A 26,413-nucleotide genomic window follows, 5' to 3' on the forward strand; every position below is an offset into this window, starting at 1 on the left:
ATTTAACTATTTTATGAACATTTTCTTGCAATGGCATCCTTTTCATTTCTTCAAAATGAAAATAAAAACATCTAAATACATTCTTACCAAAAGTACTGTCCATTTTCTGCACTTTTTATTCCCAGTTAGTTTGTCGTAGATTTCATGTCTTCTGGTAGTTCCTGTTGATATTGAACGCCTTGAAAGCGGCATATTTGGCAAACAGTTGTTTCACATTTTCTTTTAAAAGACGTGCCAATTTCCACTTGTCTTGAAATCATTGGCCCCCTCATATCTGAAAAAAATGCACTATAGATATATTTCAACAGTAACTATTAATAACATATTTATGTCTCTAAAACTGGAGTCAATTAAAATAAGTTTAATTATATAAAAAAACAATCCTTGGTATTTAAAAAAAGCGGGATCTGCACCCTGATTCTGTGCTGATGCTTACAGTCACTCGTTTACGTGACAAGTTCGCAGCGCCCAGCTCTCAGCACCCGCAGGTGTCTTCGACCAATCGGAGGACGCGGCTGCTGGAATCAGCCAATCAGGAGGCAGCGCCGCGGAGTTTTTCCGCTTTCCTGAACTTCTTGACAGACTTCAGATTGAGACAATTCAAGATGGCTGCTTCAGGTGAGACCGAACTTTTGGATGTGAACTAGCCCAAAACAGCATGAAGTGAGTCGGCTGGGGCGTCAGCGTGGCGCGGCGGCTCGGGTGGGTTCGGGCCTGCCAGCCGAGCGAGTGGTTGTTTCAGTGAGCGGCGCTAATGGGAGCCTCTGAACTGACTCCGCGGTTACACCCGCAGGTTAGCTAACATTAGCCGCCTAGCATCGGAGCGGCTCACGGTGAAGTGTGTGCGGCAGCGGGATTATCTTCTCCCGCTCCTGGAGCTATGCAGTTTTCAAAGCGAACACGGGACAGCCCCCCATTAAGTTGGGTGGCTAGAATGTCATAGAAGTTTCCAAAGCGGTACTTTTGACCCCCGCGAGACCCGTAACAAACTTATTGGCTAGTTAGCTGAACTGGTAACGGGCGCCGCAGCTTAAACATGGCCTCCCAAGCTGAGAGTGTGTGGCTGCTCACAGGCTGCGCCGCGGCGGCCGAGGGCAAAACGCGCAGAGCCTGAGCGGCCGGGAAGCGGCGGAACACGGTACCGGGCGTCCTTTCGGAGGTTCTGACAGAAATCCGACTGTGTCTGGGGCTCTGCCGCTCAGAGGGAGCCCTGTGCGCCTGAACCCAGGTGCATTCCCAGAGATTTTCTCTTGATAAGAGAGTCTGGTTGAACGAGTTCGGTTGGTTGACCCGGCTCGGTGGTAATCTCTAAACCCAGTTACATTTATGCTATTTGTTTACTTTATTATTAAGCTTTTGTGTACTCAGTATTTTGTAGGCAAGACAGAAAGTTCTGACACAAAATAAACAACAACAGAACACATACATGATTCAAAGATAATGCTGTACAAAAGCAACGATCTATAAATCTAAATGGAAAACCTTTATTTTATTACATCAGTGGGACAAAATCACTTTTGTTTTTTAAAAGTTTGGGTCCTTATTGTGAAAATAATCCACATTTTTGTCAGTTATTATAAAACTTAAAGACCCACTCAGATAAAAATTGTGTTTTTAATGTGTTCTTGTAGCATTTTTATAATAGTGGAGGACATGTATATAAAGTTGAGCTTCAAATAACATTTCTTAGTTTTATTTTATTCAAATCTTGGTGAATCAGGAGCAGATGAAACATGGAAAAAGCCATAAGGTTTTTGCTCCACTACAATTCTGATTCATCCACATGCAGACAAATAGATCCATGTACGTCTTCATTTTCCTTGTCTGAGATCTGGCCTTAAACTGTACGTCCGGATAGCTCTGATATTACTCGCCATTTTGTTGCACCGGTAATGTTAGGTTGGGGGTGTGAGGGACTGTAAGCTACCAGGAGAGCTCGTAAACAAACAGCTGATGGGAAATGAGGGCAGGCTTACTCTGCGCCAGTGGTCTCGCCCACAACTCAATTGCAAATTACTAATGAACTACTGCCGCTCTGCAGAAACGATGTCCCAGAAAACAACACACATTTTTTGATTTTGGCACTAAAACAAACAAAAAAAGGGATAATCACAATTGAAAGACCCCTGGGAACACTTTGAAAATACATCAATAGAACATATTCTATTCATACTAAAGAGCCCGGTTAGCATTTAGAGTTTAAACTGACAAACATGACAAACTTCCTGTTATATTCTGTGCCAGTAAAGGGTTAAATCTATGTCATTGCAGGTTCTGAGTGAAGGGCTTCTCCGGACCCCACCTGTGCATGCAACTCTCCTGAGTTTGCAGAGTTTGAGTGCCGCCCCCCACCCCCTCCCCAGCTCCTCCTGCCTCTCATCATGTCCTCCACCTCCTCTTCGTACTCCTCCTCGGGGGAGACCAGTCCGGAGGATGTGCCTCGGGGCGGGGGTACCATCCGAGTCTACCTCCCCAACAAGCAGAGGACAGTGGTGAGGCGGCCGCGCACGTGCTGGTTCTGATGTGTTGAAACATGCTTTCTGTAAGACATCTGTGAACCCCAGAAACGGTTAAAAAAAAATTAAAAAGGGTTATCTGGTCTTAGTTTTATAATTTGAAGATGTTTTCCTGATTCTGAACTCCTTTTGAAGAAATACGTCCTCACTTTTAATGTAAAAACTGCATTTTCTGTGATATTAGATGTGTGTTTACAGTTGCAGCTGGATGCTGAAGAAAAAGCACTAAAAAAAATTAGATTGAAATACTCGCTAAAATAAAATTGGCTAAAGAAAGATAACTAATGCAAAATTAGCAAATGTAATAAAATGTTTGATTCAATGTTGAATTAATTTGACACATTTTTATGAATTTGTTCATTAAAAAAGCAAATGAAGAAAAATGTGTATTGATATTAAAAAAAAAGTATAAATTCTGCTTTAAAAAAAGCATCAAATCTTAGTAATCCAGGGATATAGTAATGTATTACTTTATAATATTTAGTGGCATATTTAGAGGTGTCCATTATTAGAAATTATTGAATGGCTCTGAGCCCTGAACTGTCTGACATAGTTAGTTCCCAATGTATTATTATCATTGTAAAAATACTTAGAATCTATTTCGCAGTTAAGGATCTGATCAAATTATTGTTTCTAATCTCATGAACAAATCATCTATAAAAATCATTTTCAACGATTAAGCAGATTTTGAGCAAAACAACCTGATGTCCCCTAAAAATGTTCAATTTCTACCATTTCTCCATCTTAAAGTTTGCCATTTTTCCCTAGCAATTTCCATTTTCCCTCAAATAAATTCTTCCATCCCCTTCAGGAGTTGAACCTGTTGATACCAGAACAGTAGTAAAATCTGTCACTATCACGATTTCAAGTGTCAAACAGGCTAAAAACCCAGCAGGATTTTTATAGTGAAGTGCTGAGGTAAATAACAGCTTCCAGCTGGCTTAAGACACACCTGAGAGTGAAAACTCGCTCTGTTTTTGACATGTTTCACCGTGTACTTGTGAGCTGCTCAGCGGGCGTCAGGTTTCACAGATGGCTCCTGCCACCATCCTCCATGGTCCACACGGCAGAGGTCCATCTCATGTTTCCGCTCTGTTGTCATATCAGTGTTTGTGTCACATCACAACAGCAAACACCGATGTTTGTGCCATCAGGTTCATCCTGTTCCCTCCCTCTGCTGAAAATCCCAACCTTTCCAATACAAATTCCCAGCCTTTTTTTTTTTTTGCTCTTCTTTAGACATGAAAGCATCACAAAGTTCAGTTTGAGAGACTTCAAATCTGCAGCTTAAAGCATCTTTGGAATTCTGATGATTTTCACCTTTTACCTCTGTTTCTGTCAAAGCTTTAGTTATCTTTAGCTGCTCAGAGGAAAAGTCAACAGAAATATTTGACTGCAGATTTTCAGAGATTATCATAATGAAATCTTTCAGAAAGGGGGACAAAAAGGTGAAGTTGCTGCCGGAGCCCCGCCCCCTCACAGCCACCTCCATCAGAAGGTTCTTTAATGTGGATACTTCTGAATGACACAAATGAGTCACAGCATCTGGATGTGAGGAGGACGGCAGGGGGATGACCTTTTGGGCCACTTGTCTGAAGAGTCCACATCTGACTGAGGTCTTTAGAACCAGCCTGAAGAACGGTGTAGTCAAAGTGATGACGTTGATGTATTCTGGAATGTGGCCCCCAGCCTTGTTAGTAACCTATGTGTTTGTAGATGGAGGCTGGTGCTGAACCACTTTGACTCTGGTCTAGAGGTGCATGAGAACACAGTGTATTTTAAGGATCAAGAACGTTAGGTTAAGAAATTAACCCTGGTTCTCTGAAACATGAGTGAGGTATCTCACTATGGGACACGCCCGAATGTTGAAAGAGAACCCACCTTTAGCCCATGGGGTTCACACTAGATGAGCAAGGAGGGGCTTCTTCTTCTTCTTCTTTCCGTTTTGCTACAGTTTACTAGTACATGTCCACTTGGAAGAGACCTGGTGCAAATCTTGCAATTTGGTTGCATGACAAACGATTTGGTTCATTGCTTGCCTCCTTGCAATGGTGGATACGGATCACCTTCAATTCAGGAGAGAGACCGATCTTTACTTGAAAAACAAACCCAGATGTCGTCACTCGTCAGGCTCGTCCCCATATCTGGGTTCACTAGATACGCTGTGAGATTGGCCAGTTTCACCCCGTCATTACCAAATCAATCCCTGATTGGTCAAAGTTCAACTTGGCTTAACTGGCAACAGATTTTGTACGTGGAACCCAAAAACACTTGTTAAAGCTTGTGTAGGAATGATTCATGAATGTATAAATTTTGAAACGTGTATTTACATAGACTTTTCATTCAAAAGGGTCATTTTGCTGTGCATTGGTGAGGTATTCGTAGCTCAAGAGTACCATATTTCTCACTTTATAACATTCAGTTAGACCCGACTCAAATGAGTTTCCAGGTTCTGTAGGAAGGCCGTTTGTCTGCTGAAAGCATCTTCATGTTCTCCTGTTTCCACAAATATATCAGAAACGACACTAGCAGGACACAGTCTCTGTTGAAGACTGGCTCTTTCTTCATTTACTTGATATACTGTTGACTCGTGGTTAGACACCATTCTTTGTTGTGTCCCAATATTTTGTATTCTTTTCAAATTGGTGCTCGTAGCGATTTAGCTGGAGGCTGTGACCCCACCCTTACTGCTGTAATGATTGGGTCCAGGTCTAACGTCAGCGCTGGAACCACTTTGGAAAAACAAAGCCAGAAGAAGTGTGGTAAAACCCTGGGGTTAAAGCTGGCACTCTGGTCAGAGCAGAAACGTGCTGCGTGGTCGCTAGAATGGAGGCAAAGTTCCGTGCTGTTATTTAAGCAGGAGGGTGACTTTCATCAATCGAATTGAAATTGTGACATCTGTGGGAAAATGTCCCATCTTGTTTTGACCATCAGGTGTCTTTTAAGACATACTCTGATGGGTCTTAACATGTTCTTGTAGCAGTTTTCTCATGATGGAGGACACGTATATGAAGAAAATTAACCTTAAAATTAAGTTCTGAGTATTTCGTTATTCAAATCATTATGAATCAGGAACAGACAAAAAAAATGTTGTTGGGAAAAGTTTGTAATTGTGACGTCAGGCTAAAAATTCTCTTTTCTGCTCCATTCTGATGCATCCACTTGCAGATAAATAAATCCATGAACGTCTTTATTTTCCTCGTCTGAGCTGGAATTTGGATCACAACTCTATAGCTTCAATATTGCTCACCATTTTTGTTGGACCAGTACTATTAGGTTGGGGTTGTAAGCTAGCAGGAGGGAGTGATGATAGGAAGTGGGGGTGGGGTTACTCTGCACAAACAGTCCCGCCCACAACTCAGAGCTGAATTTCTAATCAACTCCTGTCCCTCTTCAGAAACTGTCCAAAAAAAGCAACAGATTTTTAAGGCTAAAAACAGAATGATCATAATCCAAAGACCCCTGGGAACGCGTTTCCAATAGATTAAAAGATGATCGAAGGGGGATTTAATGTTTTACTGGGGCGTGTGTCTGCAGGTCAACGTCCGCCAAGGTCAGACTGTGTACGAGAGTCTGGATAAAGCGCTCAAAGTGCGAGGCCTCAGCCAGGACTGCTGCGCCGTGTTCCGCCTCCTGGAAGGGTAAGCCCCCCAGCTGCTGTATGCCCCCTCACATCCTCATTGAAAACCATTACACACAGCAGGACTAGTTTAGGTCAACTAAACTCATTAAGCTGCCTATGAAGTGAAACAGGTAAAACGTGTTTACGAAATCGACTCGCCTGCATCAGTTTTGTTTTCAACCAATAAATTTAAGTCTATGTCTGGTTTAAAAACCTCCAGCTCACTTTAGTTTTGTTATAATTACTATTGGTTTAAAACTTAGAAGTATTCTTAGGCGCAGTCCAGGTTTGTAAAAACGTTGACATGTGTCCAGATATCTTCATGTTGCTCTTTTCCTCCTGCAGTCGTAAGAGACTGACTGACTGGAACACAGACATCACTCCTTTGGTCGGAGAGGAGCTGCTAGTGGAGGTTCTGGATGACATTCCTCTCACCATGCACAACTTTGTGAGTGTCTGGAAGAACTCCTATCAAAATCTTTAAAAAGAAAGTTTTTGTCTCTATCTTCTAAATTTATGTAATGGCTTTTTGTCTTCTTAGGTACGGAAAACTTTTTTCAAACTGGCCTACTGTGATTTTTGCCACAAGTTTCTTTTTAACGGCTTCAGATGTCAGACATGTGGCTACAAGTTTCACCAGCACTGCAGCAGCAAGGTCCCCACCGTGTGTCTGGACATGGACACGGTGAGCAAGCGGTGAGTCGGACTTCCTTTCTTCTTCGTGATTACATGAAGCAACAAGAGCAGCACGATGCTCCAACTTTGACAAGGAACTGATTACAACCTGTCAAAATAAAACTACCCACTAAAACAATAAAGAAAAGAGTGAATGAATCAAGATTAAAATGATCAGTTTGACATCACAATTTTCATGTTTCATCCAAATGCTGATGTTTTCTGCTCAGAAACTGAAGGCCTTCAAGTCCCACTCTAACTTTATATTTTTTCTATTGTAAAATTGTTCAGTGATTTTTTTTTTTTCTTAAATTATAATGATGCAGTTTTTAGCCTTTGTTGTTTTAAGACATATTTTCTGCACAATAGCAGTAGATAATTAGAAAAACAATTCTGGTTTGTGGGCAGGACTTTTGCACAGAGTAACCCACCCCTCTGCGCCTTCACGTCGCTGAGAGTTCTGTTTGTGCCCTCACGCACAAGCTTATAGCCTCAATCTAACATTAGCGGCGCAGAAAAAATAACGCTGAGCAATACTGCATAAATCCAGTCGTACACTACAAGAACTTGTTAAAAACACAAAAAAGACCATTTTCATTGGAGTGGATCTTTCAAAAACCAGTTTGTTCATTTAAAAAATATCACAATGTATGAGCATTCAGTTAGCAACGTTTTACTTCATGATTTATTTTGTGTAAGAATTCATTGACCTGTTGACATTTGTCATGAAAAAAAGCAACACTTTCATTTAGAATATTGTTGTACAGTTTGTGTGAAATGCAGCTGCAGGAGAAAATATGTGAACCCTTTGGAATTAATTGGTTTTATGCATAAACTGGACACGATTGTGTTCAATAAATACATAAAAACATAAATTGGTGTGATTTAAGCAGGCAATGTTTTTCTCCATTGCTGTGATTTAGATTGAGATAAAAAAAATGTGTATTTTGTACAGAAATTGAGGTACTCACAAAGGATTCAAATACTTTCTCTTGTATGTGGGAAAATTAGTGTCAGTTTTTTTGTCATTTTTATGCTAATATAATTAACTTAGTTATATGGAGCATATTTCTGGTCATTTGACATCTTCAGAGTGGATTTATGCAGATTTCCACAGTAGCTCTGTTCATTGACGAAGATGAATCTAGTTAAGGTATTCCTGGGATCGTTGGATTGAGAGTTAGAGAAGCATGGCTCGTGCAGGTTTGCTCTGCATGTACATAGTTTCTACATTCCACTCCAGATTTGAAAAGCAGCCAAAACAGTATCTCATCTTCTTCTTTTGCATTTAACTCCATCTGGGCGATGGTTGATTTCCGGGTAGGGCATGATGGTGCCTGTGTTTGCCTTTGCCGCTGCTATTTTTCTCTCAACTTGTTTTTCTTAGCTGGTTTTAGCCACTTGCATCTTTTATATTAATCCCCTGGCTTTGATGTAATAACGTAAGATCAAAGATCTTTACTTTGGATTAAAGTGATTCTGAGAAATCCCTTTGACACTTGGGAGGACTACAGACAAACTTTCCCACCACTGTTTGTGCGTCCTCCCTCCTCGCTGGATGTTGGCTTCTCTTTGCAACCTGGTGGTCTGATGAATTTAGGAAATAATCCAGGAGAAGAGGCTGGAGGGCTGGTTTGGGAGTGCAAAGGCGCCTTGGTCATTGGAACGTGTTTTTTTTGTGCTTCAGTTACTGTAAATGCTCCACATTGGTTGTGATGAGTTTCCCTCAAAGATCCAGTTCCTGACCTTAGACGGTACATTATTATCACTGTATGAAGCGGGCTGTGACGTCACCATAGAAAATGCCTTGCCTCTGGTTCCATCAAAATGAAGTCAATGCAGTCGCCATTTTTCCACAGAACTAAGTTTTCCGCTTTGGAACCAGATGACATTAGTAAGCAGTTATTGGTCCAAGTCGGTCTGAGTCATGTGAGCTTGTTGTAAAGCCACACCCCTTCCACTGAAAGTGGGTTCGGAAGAATCTGTTAAATGTTTCGAACGTTGGAGGTGGGGGCCAATGTTGGGAAGTATAAAATGTATCATCAAAAAAATTAGATTAAGCAAGAACATGTTAAAAAGAGGCAAACAATGAGTAAAGTGAGACTAGATTTTTACAATTTTATATTTTTTCTTTAAGAGTTTTTATTTAATGTTTTATTCTGTTTTTATGTAGTGTTTAACCTTTCATTTTGCATTTTCGTGTCTCTTGAATACTATTTGAAGTTCCACTCCAACCATGTTTTGATCGATTGTAAAAGTTTTCCCAGTGGTCTTTTATTTATTATTATGCAGTTTTTACCAAAATAATAAAAAAAACAGCTTTTAAGTTGTATTTTCTGCAGAGCAGCAGGAGTTCATTAGAAATTAACCTCTGAGTTGAGAGTGGGACTGTTGGCACGGAAGTTAGCTGTGCTAATTTCCCAACATTCCTTTAACTCTCTCCCGCTAACTCATTGCGCCTCACAAGCCCAAGCTAACGTTAGTGCAGCAAACAAAGCACTTGTAGACAAATATCGGAGCTTTCCAGCGGTACAGTTCAGAGCCAGATTCCAGCTCAGATGAGGAAAATGAAGATCTTAATGGATCTATTTGCAAGTGGATGCTTTGGAATTGTAGCAGAGCAAGAAGACTGTGGCCCGCTCATGGCAGTTGCTTAATCCCAAACCTGAGCTTTTACAAACTGCAGGCTTTCACCTGCTCCGGATCCAACACAGTTTGAATAAAGAAATGCTCAGAAACACAGTTTTCTTAAATTCTTTTATACATGGCCTCCACTATGAGAACAAATCTTACAAGAGTATGTTAAAACACCAAAAACAGGATTTTCATTGGATTCGGTCTTTAAATAACTTTCACTTTCTTGCTTTTTCAGGTGTGACTCCAACTCCTGCACAGAGGACTTTCCTGTGATAGTACTGCCAGAAAGTTCTCCCTCTCAGAGAAATATAGCCTTAACCCCAGAGCCTTCTGGGTAAGTTGCCCGCATCCATCCAGAAATGTTTTATTTAGAAATAAAAGCACTTTGGTGTTTCTAACCGGACTGCTGACTGCACTCCTTCAGAATGGACCTCCTGTCTCCACCCTCCACCTTCCACTTTCCCGTATCAGGAGGAGAAGGTCAGTCTCTGCAGAGGCACCGCTCCACATCCACCCCCAACGTCCACATGGTCAGCACGGTGGACCCCGCCAGTGTCAGCATCATCGAGGTCAGGCTGCATGTCGATGTTCATACATACAGTTACTGTGTGTGGATACTGACGGTTTCTTCTGTTTTTAGGAAGCACTGAAGTTCAACACAATAGGTAAAACTCCTCTGTAGATCCCAAGAATTTGATACTCAAAACCGCTTTTTTACTTACTGACTCTTGTTTTCTTAGGTCCTGAGCCCTCACCCAAACCCTCCACCAGTCCGCCCTCTTTTCTTGGCTCTCCCGGGAAAAAGCCGCCCAAATCCCCCTCCGAACACAAAGAGCGCAAACCCTCCTCGTCTGATGACAAGAAGAAGGTGGTAGGTGGTCTGCAGCTTTTCAATCACTTCCTTACTTGCACTTCAAACTGTATGAAAGATGAGAAGAAAAAGAAAAAGAAAAAGAACCGTATTTTTAGACTATAAATCGCTCCTGAGTAAAGGTCGTAGCTGCCAAAAAAAACTATAATAAAGAAGAAAAAAACATTTATAACTTGCATTTTTTGAAGAAATGTATTTAACAAAATGTGGGACTATTTCATCTTGAAAGGCAAATCAGAACAGAAAAGATGACAATCTGCACGCTTAACTACTATAGCACATCAATGGTTATGTAGCTTCATGAAACAATGGAATCAGATAGATCGATAAATAGATGAGCTTTAATCCAGAATCGTAGTCCAATCAGAGAACAGGAACACAATCATCAAGCAGTACACATACAGTGCCAAGAGTACTTGAGATGACTAAAAAGATAAATATATACAATAGTAAAAATTTACAGAAAAAATGAATATTAGTACATTAGTGCAACATGTAGACAATTATTTAGATAACCATAGCATAAAGGACATACTAACAAGTCAAATAAACTCTTTATGTCATTTTGAGTCACTGAATCCATTAATTTCTTCGTCTGTGTTGGTTTGGATTCAAAAAGACTGAGCAGCGCTTCTCCTAGCAACTCAGTAGCAAATACTGATACACCTAGAGTGCCCTCTAGTGGTTGTTGCCTTTTTTTAAAGATAAAATATAGAAGTTGCACCTCCAGCCAAACTATGCAAAGAAACACAGCTCATGCTCCAAAACCCCAAATATTTGTGATGTTGCAGCATCGAGGCAACAGAGACTCCAGTTACTACTGGGAGGTCCACTCTCGAGAAGTCCAGATCCAGAAGAGGATAGGTACCGGCTCCTTCGGGACGGTCTACAAGGGAAAGTGGCACGGGGACGTGGCCATCAAGATCCTGAAGGTGAAGGAGCCGACCCCCGAGCAGCTGCAGGCCTTCAAAAATGAAATGCAGGTCCTACGGTGAGCAGCTCTGACTCTCCTTCTCCACAGCAGTTTGAGGAGCATCATCTCCGTCCTCCCCTTCTTTACTCTTCAACGATGAACATTGTGGTTTTTTTTTTTTACTTCTTATCATGCAGGAAAACTCGCCATGTCAACATCCTGCTGTTCATGGGATACATGACCAAGCCCAACTTCGCCATCATCACGCAGTGGTGTGAAGGCAGCAGCCTGTACCGCCACCTGCACGTGTCGGAAACCAAGTTTGACACCATGAGGCGCATTGATGTGGCCCGACAGACGGCGCAGGGCATGGAGTAAGAACCGCTGCGTGTGCTGTGTCTGAGCTCAGGCGTGTCCTCCTCACGTGAAGGCCTCCGCCGCCTGTTTGGCTGTGTGCTTCGAGCCTACCGACCTGAGCTGAGCTGCACATTTACATTTCTACTCCAGTTTTAGATCTTTCTTTCATTGGTTTTGTGTCTCTGCTGCAGTTATCTTCACGCCAAGAACATAATTCATCGAGACCTGAAGTCAAACAGTATCCTTTTCTGGTGCACTGAACCTTTACATGTGAGTGTATAGAGAGTTTCAATGTCAAGCAGCTCTGAAAGCGAGCTGTGAGTCTGCTCTGTTGACGTGTTTCCTGAGCTGTGCTGCAGACATTTTTCTCCATGAGGGCTGGACCGTTAAAATAGGAGACTTTGGTTTGGCCACGGTGAAGTCTCGATGGAGCGGCTCTCAGCAGGTGGAGCAGCCCAGTGGATCCATTCTGTGGATGGTGAGCTTGTTTCACGGCCTGAATGTGTGAAGGGGAGACTAGTGGATTTTAGCAGGACCGTCCTACCCTTGGTTCAGTGTCCTCACTGCTTTTAGCCTTCATAATGTTTGGTTACAGGTGTCTAATGCTCTTATTTTTGAGCTGCTGACGCTCCACCTAACTCCTCTGTTTCCTACTGCTCGTGTTCCTGTCAGGCTCCCGAGGTGATCCGAATGCAGGACAACCCGTACACGTTCCAGTCGGACGTGTATGGGTACGGAGTGGTGCTGTTCGAGCTCATGTCAGGAACGCTGCCTTACGCAAACATCAACAACAGAGACCAGGTGAGAACCTGCACCGGCTGTCAGGAACTCTTGAGATCTTCTAAAACGCCATGTTTGTTACTGAGGTCATCATGAAATCCTTTAGACTTTTAGACCAAAGATGCTGCAGGTCGTTGTCATAGAAACACTTTTTTTTTTTTTTTACGGTTAAGCGTTCGCTCTCACTCTCTTATATAGTTGTCCTCTCTGAGACGGGTTTCTCCATCTCCTTTCCCAGATCATCTTCATGGTGGGACGCGGGTACTTGTCTCCAGACCTCAGTAAGCTCTACAGCACATCGCCCAAGTCCATGAAAAGGCTCATCGTCGACTGCTTGAAGTTCAAGAGAGATGAGAGGCCTCTGTTTCCTCAGGTGAGAGCTGGTTTTCACTGCAGCATCACACTCAGCTGCACATCCATCAATAGTTTTAGCAGTTTGGAGACCCCAGGCAAACAATAACATGGGGCCCTCTGCAGTGGATGTATTCATCTTTTTTTTAATTCTTGCCTCAACTTATTTCTTGGTCCACTGTTGGACAGCATCAATGACAAAAAAACAAATGTTTTGATAACCAGTTAAAAACTAAATCCATATTTATTTTATTTACACAATATTTTTACTTGGAAAAACATTACATTTATTGAAAAGACTAATTTGTTACCCTCTGTTCTAGTCTTTTCTTTAATGTTTTTGTTAAAGACTGCAAAATAAGCAAAAATACTTAGGAGATGGAACAAAACAGATGGAGTGGAGACAAATAAAAAGATACAGAAATAATCTCCATATGATCTTTTTTATTAAGCCTGGGTTTCACCAATCATTTTCAGAATCAATTAAATTTATAGAGCCTGGATTTATTTAATTCCGATTTTTTTCAGTTCTTTCAATTAAATTTGATTCTCTTCAATTTAGAGTTTACACAGTTTACACATTTAGTCACATTTGTTTAGAAATACATTAATCATTAATGTATATGTTTGGAAGATTTTCATACTATTCTGATCCAGTTCACATACTGTAAATGTATCAGTGAAATTAGGAGATTGTTAATAGCATACAGTGTTACATGGATTCTCTAACGGAGAAGCTCCAACAATTGTTGACTGTTGTCAGATGTGATTACACCATGTTTGGTTATTTTATTAGTTAATACAAAAGTGTAGCAAGTTATAAAAAAAAAACCTGCAAAAGTCAATAATTTGATTATTTCAAAAATGCATTTTAAATTCTTTGTGAGCCAGAAAAAAATTTCAAACTGTATTTTTTTTTGTGTTAAGACGTTTTTGACATTTTCATCAGATCTCTTGCTGTACGTCGTGGGTTTTCCTACCTTTGGAGGGAAAGTCCTTTGTGCGGTTGTGACTCACAGACGCTGCCTTTTAAATATGGCTCAAAACCTTTGAATTCAGAAATGCAGCTGCTGAAATGGGAATTTTGGATATTTAAACAACTTAAAAAAGACAAAGTCTTCTGGAGTAACCCCGCTCCTTCTCTGTCTTCTCTCCTCAGATCCTGGTCTCCATCGAGCAGGTGCAGGACCTGTTGCCAAAAATCGAGCGCAGCCGCTCAGAACCTTCGCTCCACCGGGCCGTCCACGCTGAAGACCTGAACCCCCTCCTGTTCCAGACCACCAGACTCATGCCCCTTTAACCCCTCCCTGTGGCACCGGTCCCCGGGCTGCCTCCAGGTCCAGAACTGCTGCAGTCCTGTGCCTGCAAGGCCCAGTTAGCCGTCAGGACTCCCCTACACCGGAGTGCACCCCTCCTATTTTTTTATTTTCTTAATTTTTTTTTGTTTTGTGTGTTTGCGGGAGGAGCAGAACAACGAAACCTCGTCTTATCAGACTGTGAGCAAAGATCTGCCCAGCAGGCTCAGGTCGGGCTGTGAGGATCACGCATGCTCCACAGAAGTTTGAAGCTTTGAGGTCACAGCCAGAACACCACAAACCCTCTGTGTTCTGACCTCCAGTGTTCTTCAGCGGACGCCCGAGCTCCAGCTGAGACAACTATGCAAAAGTTCCCTCAACAGTTTTTGAAAATACTAGAGAACAAAATGGGTACAGAGCTCCTCCTGTGAATGGATGAGGTCCGACTTCTCCACCTTCATCTGGAGGCCGGCTTTCCGGGGTGGTGGTGGGGGGCAGCTGAGGGTTTCAACATGGATACCTCAGAGGTGATGACAGTTGCTGTCCAAACGGTTGAACGTTCAGCTCTGAGGTGACGGAGGTGTTGGTGCTGCGCTTCATCAGAACTCTGGAGGCTCGTTTGCTGTGATGGTGCACACCGCCTGAGCCACTTAGTCTTAAAACAAAAAAAATGGGTTTGTTTTGGTGGATTTCAGGCGGCATGTCGGGTGCGTTCTGCTCGGGTTTGCTCTGCGAGTTCTGCAGTTCCCAGGACTAACCTGACAGGTTGGTGTTTTAGTTTTTCCCTCTGCGTGGAGCTTCAGGCTCCGCCTTGTGCTGCGCACGACCCTCCCCAGTGGAGAAGTGTTCAGCCGGGACGCTGTCTGCAGGAGCTCTCCCTGCTTCCCCAGACAGTGTCTCGGATGCAGCGTGGAACCAGCAGCTCCTTTATTTCTGCTCAGAGGAACAGTAGCAGCTCTAAGCAGGGCTTCATTCAGCTGTGCTGGACCTGCAGTCCTGCCAGTTCACCTGCGCACTCACGCAGACGCGTGAGACACGTGCATGCGCCTGCAGAGGGGCAGCAGGTCGGCGCCAAGGTGTGAGTTCAGGACGACACAAAAGCAGCATCACTTAACTCTGCGAGGGGCTGGACTCCCCGACAAACTCTTCGGTTCATTCCAGGTCTGTGGGGTTGTGTTTGGGTGGGGTGGGGGTTACGGTCAGGACAAACTGTGCGTTTATTTATTGATTGTAGATGCTGCGCCGCGCGGCGCTGTCGTGCGTTTCTTAAATGTTCTTAAAGGCACGGTACGTCTGCTCCTCCACGGCGCCCGCCACACGGTTTCACTACAAAGCTCTTGTTTGCAGCAACACTTGAGAAAACTGTAGAGTATTATGTGGGGGGGTGGGGGGTGAAACAGCTGTAGGAAGTTCGTCTGACCCTCTCGGCATCATGGACGGTTAGTTACTTAGGAAGTCTGGTTCAGGATCAGGAGGTTTGTCACGTCTCCAGAGCCTCACTGTCAGGCCCTGCTGAGGCTGCAGCACACCCAGAGGCCTGCAGGGGGAGCCGACCTTCACAGCTGTTCCGCAAACCAGTTTCTTTTGTCTTTTCATATCTGTAGGTGAATTGCAATACTTGTGTGTAGGTCTGCGGTGTCAGGGGTGTTCAGTTTGCAATAAATGGTATATTCTGCTGTGTACAGTTACATTTTGTTTTTTAATTCAAAAAAATTGTACTTATTTCTATTTTTGTGAGACGTTTCACAAAGAACAAATAATTTTAAAGGAAATCTTAGTACTTTTGTCTTAAAATATTGAAGCAGGATTTATTCTTGAGATAAATAAAATGGATCTGTCTTACTAATGGTTCTGTTTCCACTCTTGTGTTATGGGTTGGGCTTTCAGGAAACTGAAAGATGTGGGTTTCTGAGCTAAACAGGAAGTGTGAGTCATATGACAAACAGCTGTACATGTTCTTTATTCATGCAGATTTGACACACTAGTTCAAAAATACAAAGCAGATTCACACAGGCTTGATTTGCTTTTACAAAGCTCAAAGTTTTTGGGGGGAGGGGGTATCTTATTTTAGCTGCATGAGAACGTTCAAGAACAAAAAAACGATTTAAAAACAAAGATGACTCCACACTCGAAGTTTCTATAGCTTGTAGCCCAGTCCGGAGCTTGTGATGTGACAGAAGAGCGTGACGGCGAAGCACATCCCCAAAACCTGCAACACAGACGGACATGTCAGCGATAGGAGCTATAATGTTTATGTTCTTAGATTTGCTGCAACTTTTCAGCCGTTAACACGATCAACATCATTCCAGCGGATTCTGAAGGAGAAAAGCGGCGTGAGCGCCGCTTTTCTCCTTCAGAATCCGCTGGAATGATGTTGATCGTGCAAACAGTGAAAACCCAATAAATCCCGTTCGGGGTTGGCAGAGCCTGACCCGGTTCCTGTTGACCGAAAGGTTGCCAGTGTGTCACATGACCACACGCACCTGTTGCCACAACGCCTTTGACTTAAGACCAGGACAAATGTTCCGTCCTGCGGGACAAATTCTGGGCGGCAAAGATGGTGCTGCCCACGATGGACTAAGTTCTGACCTTAGATCATATTTGAACCTGGGGATTGGCTGTGTGATGTCTTTGATGCACATTAGAGGTCTCAAAGCTCTGTGGTGTGGATATAGAGAACTGAACCTGATTGGAGGGCTGCTACCTGATCTGTATCGGCTACTTGATCAGTTCCTACAATGTGACGGTTAAGTAATTTGAATTACATTAGCTCCCCTAATATGTACATTTTTTTGTTGATGTTCTGAAATTGTAAAATTTGTTACTTGTTAATAAAGTAAAGGGGGAAAAAATCAACTTAAGGTAACACTTCCCAAGTTTGCCTCCTTTATGACAACTTTTTTAATAATTAAAAAATGCAATACAATAAACAAATTCTAATAAACAAACTAATATAATATAATCTTCAAGAAAACAGTATAAAAAAAGTTTAACAATCTTCATACTACGTAGTCAAACAATTAAATGTAATTAAAAAAGAGAATTAAAATTCAAATAACATTAAGATATAAGATAGTGGTCTACTGATAAGAGATTACATTTAAAGGCTTTGAGGAGTCTGATTGTTTTGGGATTGTATAATTGTATAATTTCAATTTTTCCAAGGATTCCAAATATATTTTTCAATCTGTTTCTATATTTTTTTTAATAAAGGAACTTTAGTCAACCATTTTCTTTTTTTGTATGTAATATTTAGCTAATGTTACAAATAGATTTATAACAAATGTTTAATTGGAACGAAAATGTAGTAGTTACAGCAACATTTCACACTAGACAAGCAGGGTGGGGCTTCTTCTTCCTTTTCTACTGTTTACTAGCATGTTTCCGCCACCTACAGTTAGAAATGTAAAAATTAACCAAATCTAGTTAATTTTACTCCAGGGTTTCCTTTCACAGCTCTATTCCGATATATGAAAGACTTTGGGTCATATCATTGCAGCTGGACACAAACTGCAATTATTAATTTCTCTTCAAGATTAGTTTTCAAATGGTTGGTACTTCCATTAATTAAATCCATATGTCACTACCAAACCCCTGATTGGTCAAATATAACTTTTAACAAGCTTCAATGGCAGCAAATTTAGCCCGAAAATGTAAAAACTTGTGTAACTATACGTGATGTGATAGCTTTAGGCGTCACATAAAAGTGGAGTCAGATTTGGTAGCTTTATAAGTAAATTATTACTTTAAAGAAGATGTCACAGTACACTGAATTAAAGTTACTTTTACTTAAGGGAAACTAAAAAGTCAGCTCCAAGCAGCTTATCCAGAATAATGAGTCATGAACTTTAAATATGGAGAAAAAACGGTAAAATTGTGTAAAAATATCAGCATACACAGTTTGGCTTTCCTCTTTCTTCATACTTATCAGCAGAAGCTTTATAGCCAGAAACAACTCAACAAGAGGAAGTTCCTTTTTATTCACTTCCTTCAACTTGTTTTCAGTAACTAGAAACGCCAACATTTGCAGATTATTTTTCCGTCTTCCTGATTGCTTAAGGTTTAGACTTTAAAATCCATTGTTCTTTCTCTCACCAGTTACATTATTCCTCTTTCTTTAGTAATTTAGGTGTTAACTCTTTAACACAGGGAGCTCCAGTGTTTATGTTCTTTGATTCACTGTAATTTTTTGATTGTTAACATGATCAATGTGATTCCAGTCGATTACGCCGCTTTTCTCCTTTAGAATCGACTGGAATCACATTGATCGTGTTAGTGGTGATGCCTCAAGTGTTAAAGGATTAAAATAATCCTACTCATTTGGATGCTCTGATGGTTGCAGCTGGGCAGAAGCTGCATGGTTCAAACGCAATTCCTGTCATAGATAACCCAATTATTTTTAGCAGTCATTGTCATATACTTGTTAACCTCAGAGGTTTGGTTTTCACAGCTGAACTTGATGTGTTTTTGCAGAACCAGAACCAGACGCTTCGCCGCCACAGAGGTCTGATGGTTTTTCAGTTGAAATCAGACAGAATCCAAACACACAGATGATGGCCGACGTAGAAGCTCCAAACTCACACGGAAGAAGTTTCCTCAGGAAAATGCCGTCTATCCGTCTATAGCAGGGGTGTCAAAACTCAATCGCACAGGGGCCAAAATCCAAAACGCACCTTAAGTTGCAGGCTGAACAGGATAAACATTTTTTTGAACACTCTAAAACTACATTTTTAAAACTTTTAACATCATTATAAACTAGATATGTAGCATTAGCTGCAATAATGCTAGTGTGAATGATGTAAGATGAATTTGGCTTCTGAAGATGCTAATAGCTGATGCTAAAATTGATAGCTGAAATCACTGAAGCTAATATCTGAAAATGCTGAAGCTGATAGCCGGCTAAAATATTAGCTAAAGGCTAAATTAGCCTTAAAAACAAACAAAAAAAGCTTAGGTCAGCTAAAACAGCTAGCATGTAAATATAAGCCTATCTCCAAAACACCCTAAAAAACTTTTAAAAAGCCCAAATTAACCAAAACAGCTAGCATGTAGCTGAATTATTAGCTAAAGTCCAAAATAGCTTAACAAATCTTAGTAAATGCAAAAATAGTCCAAAAAGCTAAACTTTAAAACTGTAATTTTTTTAACATAACTTTTTTTCATAAATATGAATAATGAAAATTCAGGAGTGTTATTCCAGAATAAAACATCCTAAACTTTAAATAATCTTCAATATTTCGCTCTCCGTAAAAATTATACAAGTTAGAAATAAGCACAAGATAACATCGGGCCATTAAAAACAATAAAATAAAATAATCTGGAGAGCCGGATCCACATCTGCATTGACTTTGACATATGTGGTCTATAGCAAACAAGCGAACAGCTTATCCTCAGGCCCCTGACTGAAGCAGCTACATTTGTTTCTTCTGACCCTCCATTGTTTTAAAACACCAGCTGGTAAATGTACAGTCCGAACCATCACAGCAGAAGAGGACCCGGCTGCAGACATCAACGCCCAGAACCAGAAGTCCTCGACTGGAACTGGAAGTCCCCCCATATTTCTAGAATTTATTTCTATTTTAACTTGTGATTCTAATAGTTTTTCGCTACAGTTTCTTTTTTAAGGTTTGGGTAATGATGACACCATCTCGTCTCTCATTCTCCGCTGCATGACTTCTTCATCTTACCTCAACTATGCAGATTGAAATGACGCCAATCCCACAGTACAGATAATTGTCTTCAAACCATTCGCTGAGCGCCACAAAACATCCCTGCAAACACAGAATGAGACGCTCAGGAGCACGACCTCTGACCTCGGTCTGTCTGAGGTGCAATGTGGGTCTACTACCATTGTATAGCTTTGAAAGGGGACTTTATCACACTCGTCTTGGCAGCAGGATTTGGGGATGTTGTTTCCCCAGTCTGTGTAGTTGTTGACTCCACAGCACATAAACTGCAACAGTTAAAACAAAAGACGACTGAGACGATTTCTTGGCGGCGCCGACGGCCTCTAATCTGACGGCTCTCACCCTTTTCTGCACCAAATCCCACTCAGACTCTTCTGTGGAGTTTTTCGTTTTGGTCGAATTCAAACCATTTATCAGGTCTCCTTTTACTTTGTTGACGATCTGAAGGGAAGATCAGCGGGTCAGACGTGAACAAACGGTGAAGACAGCCTTTGTTTCAGTGCTTACTGATGTAGCCTTACTTCTTCATTGTTCACGAGCATCAAGCAGGCTAGGGCCAGCTCCACCACCATCAGCAGGAAGAGAACCAGGAAGAACTGTGAACAGAAAAGATCTCGTCTGTCTTGATGGATCTGCTTCATGGCGTCTGACACAAGTGCAAAGATGGTCTCCTCGATAGTTATCTCTGACCCAACCGCTTACGGAGGATAAAGCTTTCACTTTTTGCTGGACATGTTTTTATAAATCACGACTGTAGCGTTTAGATTAAGTCAGCTAGTGCTTTATAAAGAATTGATTTACTAATAAATTAAGCCAAACACCAAAGCAAGATTGAGTTTTACCCTTTAAAATAATTGTTTCTTCAAGAAATAACATGGAGGAGGAGCCAGGACTAACAAGCATTACATTAATCATTTTAATTAAACAGAAAGATTGATCTGAATCTGAAATCTGCTCAGTTTTTTTTGTCCATCTTGACATCAGATTAATTTGTTTTTCTGAAAACAAAGTTGCAGCTTCAACAAAAAAAATGTCAGCATTTCCATCAATTCAGCTGCTAACTTTAATTTTTGACAAACATGATGATCCTCAGGAAAAACATTCGATCCAAATCTCGACGTTTTCTCTGAATTTTCTCAAGCAGGAAGTCTTCTTGACCTGCAGAGGTCATAACGACTAAAAATGTGACGGCCCAAGCCTTTAGTTCAGAACCGTGAAAAGAGAATTCTGAAGCGGGTAGAGACTTCTGCATTCAGGACTTCTTTCTTTCTTGCACTGGATTGTGGGTCTAAACCAGGGGTCCCCAAACTACGGTCCGCGGGCCAAACTGGCCAAACGCATCATTTTTTATAGACGTTTGGCCATACATCAAGATCTACATAGAATGTGACTTTTTATTTCACTCTTTTGGAGTCTTCTGGTTATGTGCGGCTTTATGGAGTTTAGACGCATCCTGCGATTTTTACACCTCGGTCCCACATCAGAGAGGAAGACAACTATGTGGCCCTCACAAGAAAGAGTTTGGGGACCTCTGGTCTGAACTGTAGATACAGACGAGGGCGATGCCCCTCCCCTACTCCCCAACTAAAATATATAGTGAAGCATCATGTAGCGCGTTGGATTTTAAAAGTAATTCGCACACTACAATCACTCATTTTTTTTTTAACGTAAAACATGACGTCATCGATTTCCCAAAGTAAAAACCAAATAAAAAAGCACATTTGATTAATATTTTTTATAAATCCACTGAGATCTGATGATGAAAACTTGGAAACAAATTTAAAAAATATGTTTTTCCACGTGAGGAATTGTTCAAACTAAATGCATTGTGTTCTATAGTTACCACTCTAGTGAGCATTGATGCACACTTTTTTTGCAAAGACTTCTGGGAAATTTCTAGGGTCCTTGATTTTTGAATTGTAGATTTAGACCCACGGCAAAACGAAAATACTATGTAGTGAAGGATTTCAGACACAACCAAGGTTACACCTAGTAGAGACTAGTACACTTGAAAGTTTATTTTACTAAGTATACTTGAGTATAAAGAAGTATAGCAAGTATATTATTTTACATGTAGTGTAGAAAGTATACTACCTGGATAGATTTTGAAAGTGAACTTCAAGCACAGTACATCATTTTTACTACAGACCAATTTGCAGTATACTTCAATAGATGCTTTCTGCTAAATGAAACCCCCACCTCCCCATCTTTGGAGAGCTGGGGGGGGGGGCGTTACCGTGAGCAGGAGGCAGCGGTTCTCCTTCAGCGCACCCAGGAAGCCCAGGAAGGAGATGCAGGTGATGATGATGCCGCAGATCAGCAGCAGGTTGGGGATGCTCAGCATGCTCAAATCGGCCGGGCTGGGGATGAGGCCATCCACTTTAAAGGTCGCCATCAAGTACCCCCCCAGACCCATGAGCGCCACGCCGCACATCTGACACAAGACAAATTAGTCTCACACGTTCTGTGTGCATCGCCAAACAACACAAGATAGACATCAGCTGTGATTCTGTGTGTGTCAGAGATACGTACAAAACACAGGAAGTTGGAGATACACATGGTGTACTTCAGACACTTGAGGCAGCCTTGAGCCATGGTGCTGCTGATCACAAACTGCAATAGAAATCACAGATTTTAGGCCCGTTGAGATGAGGCCAGCAGGATTTGGTTGGTTCTGTTTTTGTGAGGCTGTTTGTGTTTGTGTGCGACACGGCGTTGTGTTGTGGCAGCACACAGGACAGGCAGAGCAGCACTTCCTGTTGTCTCAACCACCAGAAGAATCAGAGACAAATACGTTTGTTTCTTCGGTTCAACGTGGAAGGAAAGACTTCCCCACACCTTCTGGATGAAAACATTTTACAAACGTCCAGAATCTTTACAATCCTAATTAAGGATAAACTCCACTTCTCATTCTACGTCACATATTTTCTTCATCACTGTAACCTCCTGGATGTAACTTTTTGAAAATTAAATAAGATTCGGACTTTAAACGATCTGAATCAAAGCTGACTTCTTACCTGTTAGTTGAATTGAGAGTTTTGTGTCTTCAGGCGTCCGGAGTGAGTCTGCTCGTCACACTTGTCTTTTTCATAATGCTGTGGACGGCTCGCAGGCTGACAGCTGCACGCATCACTTCCTCTTTCTAAGCATTAGTAACCTGGAAAAGTCTGACTGTCAGAGCGCTCGGTTGGTGCGAACACGGAAGTGATGAGACGCTTCTTATATTTAGACGGCACCCACGCCCCAGAGAAATCCCCCGACCTGCCCTCAGTTTTCAGGTTTCAAACCTTCTCTTTATTGGGCTGCTCAGTTCTTCAGTTGAAATCAGCATCACTGACATGTTTTAAGTAGAGACTCATCCATCACATCTCAAAGAACATGTTCCAGTGTTCAGTGTTTCTGTCCTTTGAGATTCTATTGTGTTGTCTTCTCTGTTCAGATGACTTCATTTTTATGAAAAACTGATTTGAACTGAAGCTGCATGGTGGTGTAGCGGTCTCATCAAACAGTGAGAAGACTCAAGTTCTAATGCCAGCTGGGGCCTTCCTGTGTGGAGTTTGCATGTTCCTCTCATGCGTGCGTGAGTGGGTTCCTCCCTCCCACAGTCCAAAAGCAGGCTCCATAAGTCTATTGGTGTCTCTAAACTGTCCCTAGATGTGGTTGAGTGGCCCTGCAACAGACTGGTGATCTGTTCATGGGCTCCCCCTTGCCCAACAATAGCTAGAATAGGCTCCAGCAACCCAATGACCCAAAAGGGATTTAACAGCTTCTGACAATGGATGGATGATCTGAACTGAAACAATAACACCTGTCTACTTGTCATGAAGTCTTGTTCATTACTGTCAACTGATCATGTTTACCATAGACTTTTTTTGGATCATATTTTTTAATTACTCACAGCAGTTTTAAGCAGCTGCATAGCTCTGTTGGTTAAGTGTAAGGCGGGCACACAGGAAACCAGGGTTTGATTCCCAGGGTGTACATTGACCATCATCCAGTGTGAGTTCTCGGACCCCAACAGCTTCTCCCAAACAGAGAAATACGGAAAAATAGTGACTACGTTCAAATCCCTAACTACTAAAAAAAACAATCTAGTGTCCTGGATTTTTAAAAGCAGTTCAGACACCATGCTCACTACTTTTCTTTTTGTTAAACGCTGGATATGACATCACCTGTTTCTAATAGTGATAATCGAATCAATACAAACCTTTCACGGCGTCTATTTGTAACTCCACTATGTTCTGATGATGAAAATGTGGTTTATTAAAAAATTACATTTAAACACTGTTTTTTTCACAAAAATTGTTCGACCGAAATGAATTGTGGTCTATATTTGCTAATGTAGTGAGCATCGATGCACGCTAGTTTTTTGCAAAGACTTCTGGGAAATTTCTAGTGCTCTCGATTTTGAATTGTAGATTCAGACAGCACTACAAAATGGCAAATGCACTCTATAGTCCACTATAAAGTGAGTATTGAAGGAATTCAGACATAGCCAAAGTTTTAAAATTTGGTCATTATTACCACTAAATGAAATCCTCAATAGTTGTCGGTCATCTACTTTAGCGTGTAGCTGCCAGAGCTCAGAAAGTACATAACTTTGGTTTTATAACTGCAAAAAGTAATTACTTACATTTAAATGTAACGTCTGTGTTTCAGAGCACACCCAGGTGAAGAAATGTGCTTCTCCTCTGTGACACACGTGTGGCTCATCCTCTCAGCTGTGGGATACCCATCCTTGAAAAACAAGTTCGGACACCACTAAAGCTTCAAATGCCCCTACAATCTGAGGGGTAGGAAGAAGCCGCGGGTGTAAGGGAAGAATTTGGCCTAAAAATGTAGCCACAACAGGGCCCAGGTCTGGGAAGGAAGGGCATCCAGCGGGAAAATCTCTAAAATCTCTAAACTAAAAGTGTGAATCAGTGAAAGCTACTTGGCAGTGGGGATGAGCAGAAAAAGGAAAACAACAGCAGTTACAACCAATATAATTATAAAATACGGAGAAAAAGAACCATTATTGATCGACTGAAAGATTCAATGTTTATCTTCAGTCATTAGGAGGGTTTGGGGTTAGATGAGCGGCACACACAGAAAAAAGGCACAGCTCCACCAAACCTACAGACTCGGACACACTCAAAGCTAAGGCGGGAGTTAGTGTCAATCCACAGCAGGCGGTTCACTCAGGACTGGTGCATGCTTCTGCTGTGAAGGTCACATGAAGGTCAGGAGCTTCCTCCATGAAAAGGAAGTCCAACACACGGACTACATGTTCTACAGTCAGAGCAGAGCTCGGATGTCTTCAAAGAAAAGCCGAAGCTCGGATGAGTTCCAGCTCTGAGTGAAGTCTCAGCTGAAACAAAGGCTCTGTTTGAACTCAGAGCTGAAGCAGCTTTGATCCGTGAAGCTTTTATTCCAGGAACTGGGGTTTGGCCTCCACTTTCAGTCAGTGTGAAGCAGCAAGGCACTGCGGGGATGGGCGAGAGCCGATCCTGAAGCCTTCCTGCTGGGAAGTCCAGACGAGTTCTACTGAAACGCTGCGATCATTCCGTACACGCTCCTTCATGAGAGCAGCTTGAAGTGCAAAAGTGAGATCAGTCAGCGGCCACGACACTGCTTTCATCCTGCAGGGGGCGGAGTCATCAGAGTCACAATCACAGGTGAGTTCTTTGAGGAGCGCCCTTAAGCTGGTGCTGAGCTGGAAGTTCTTCATCCTGCAGAAACACACATGAACTTTTCCTCTGCACAAAGCCAGCACGAGTTCAGAGCTGGAAAAACTACATACAGTCTCAGCCGTGTCCTCCCCCTCTGTGTGCTCACTGCCGGGGGTGAAGGCCTCAAAGTCAGACAGAGCGCTCTCCACGGCCTCTTCGTCGTAGTCCGTCTGATACTCGTCAGAGATGTCCTCTGAAGGACACGAGGCAGGAGACGGGATCAGAGAGATGTGGGAGGTTTTAAAGAAACGCTACATGACACATTCACTGACCACTAACGGCGGCGTTCTTCACGGGCTCGATCCTCGACACGATCTCTGCCAGATCCGTGAAGGAGGCGTTGGGACACGTGACCACCTGAAACACACACAGAGGCTGAAACCAAAGCAGCACCGGCGGAACATTTTTAACATAACTATGAATAATAAAAAGGCAGGAATATTATTCCAGAATAAATCAACTTAAGACCTTAAAAAAATGTCAATATTTTACTCTCCACAAAAATAAGCGCAAGATAATGTTGGGTAAATAATAACAATAAAATTAAATGATCTGGAGGGCCGGATAGAATTACCCAGAGGGCCAGATCTGGCCCCCGGGCCTTGACTTTGTTACATATGGTTTGGACTGAACGTCTGCTTTGAAGGACATTGTTGCTAAGGTTGTAAACATAAGTATTTCTCATGAAACTTCTAGAGTTCTAGAGTCTCCTGAGCAATCAGATGACAGAGAGACAGGGAAACAAACTCAGCGTCTACATCTTTTATTCTCATTTTCAACTTGTTGAATTTAAATGTCTTTTTCGCAGAGGATTGATCAGTTGACCTTTGCCAACGGGGTCAAGGAAAACAGAACAGGAAACGGTAAAAAAATGTTTTTTTTTTTTTGGTAACACTTTATAATAAGATTACTTAACAAGCTTTGTTAACACATTAATAAGCATTATTAACATTCTTATAAGGTGTTAGTAAGACATTTATTGGTGTAATAAGCCTAAT

The 26,413-nt window shown here is 41.8% G+C and overlaps 3 protein-coding genes across 3 annotated transcripts in view; 1 reads left to right on the plus strand and 2 right to left on the minus strand.

Moving 5' to 3' along the window:
* The first annotated feature begins 472 nt into the window (after positions 1-472).
* On the plus strand, positions 473-15,863 carry araf (A-Raf proto-oncogene, serine/threonine kinase). The gene is made up of 16 exons (XM_024260118.2): positions 473-618; positions 2,272-2,492; positions 6,054-6,157; positions 6,484-6,586; positions 6,680-6,834; positions 9,686-9,784; positions 9,875-10,019; positions 10,091-10,115; positions 10,191-10,321; positions 11,113-11,312; positions 11,432-11,608; positions 11,783-11,829; positions 11,951-12,069; positions 12,264-12,392; positions 12,610-12,744; positions 13,882-15,863. The coding sequence occupies exons 2-16, from the start codon at positions 2,382-2,384 to the stop codon at positions 14,020-14,022; spliced, it is 1,821 nt and encodes a 606-aa protein (XP_024115886.1). The 5' UTR covers positions 473-618; positions 2,272-2,381; the 3' UTR covers positions 14,023-15,863.
* Positions 15,864-15,961: 98 nt separating this feature from the next.
* Positions 15,962-22,908, minus strand: zgc:64051 (leukocyte surface antigen CD53). The gene is made up of 8 exons (XM_024260119.2): positions 22,722-22,908; positions 22,237-22,317; positions 21,941-22,138; positions 20,226-20,300; positions 20,047-20,145; positions 19,866-19,970; positions 19,705-19,788; positions 15,962-16,226 (listed from the first exon to the last, which is right to left on the minus strand). The coding sequence occupies exons 2-8, from the start codon at positions 22,297-22,299 to the stop codon at positions 16,155-16,157; spliced, it is 696 nt and encodes a 231-aa protein (XP_024115887.1). The 5' UTR covers positions 22,300-22,317; positions 22,722-22,908; the 3' UTR covers positions 15,962-16,154.
* Positions 22,909-24,673: 1,765 nt separating this feature from the next.
* The window catches only part of LOC112137696 (patatin-like phospholipase domain-containing protein 7), a gene marked incomplete in the record, with an annotated part of 25,585 nt that continues 23,845 nt past the window's right edge, over positions 24,674-26,413 (minus strand). The window contains 3 exon segments of the mRNA XM_036213710.1: positions 24,674-25,415; positions 25,487-25,608; positions 25,688-25,772. Of these exon segments, the coding sequence (XP_036069603.1) occupies positions 25,356-25,415; positions 25,487-25,608; positions 25,688-25,772 (267 nt within the window).

The sequence above is a fragment of the Oryzias melastigma genome, linkage group LG9, assembly GCF_002922805.2.
Source record: "Oryzias melastigma strain HK-1 linkage group LG9, ASM292280v2, whole genome shotgun sequence".
NCBI classification, from domain to species: Eukaryota; Metazoa; Chordata; class Actinopteri; order Beloniformes; family Adrianichthyidae; genus Oryzias; species Oryzias melastigma.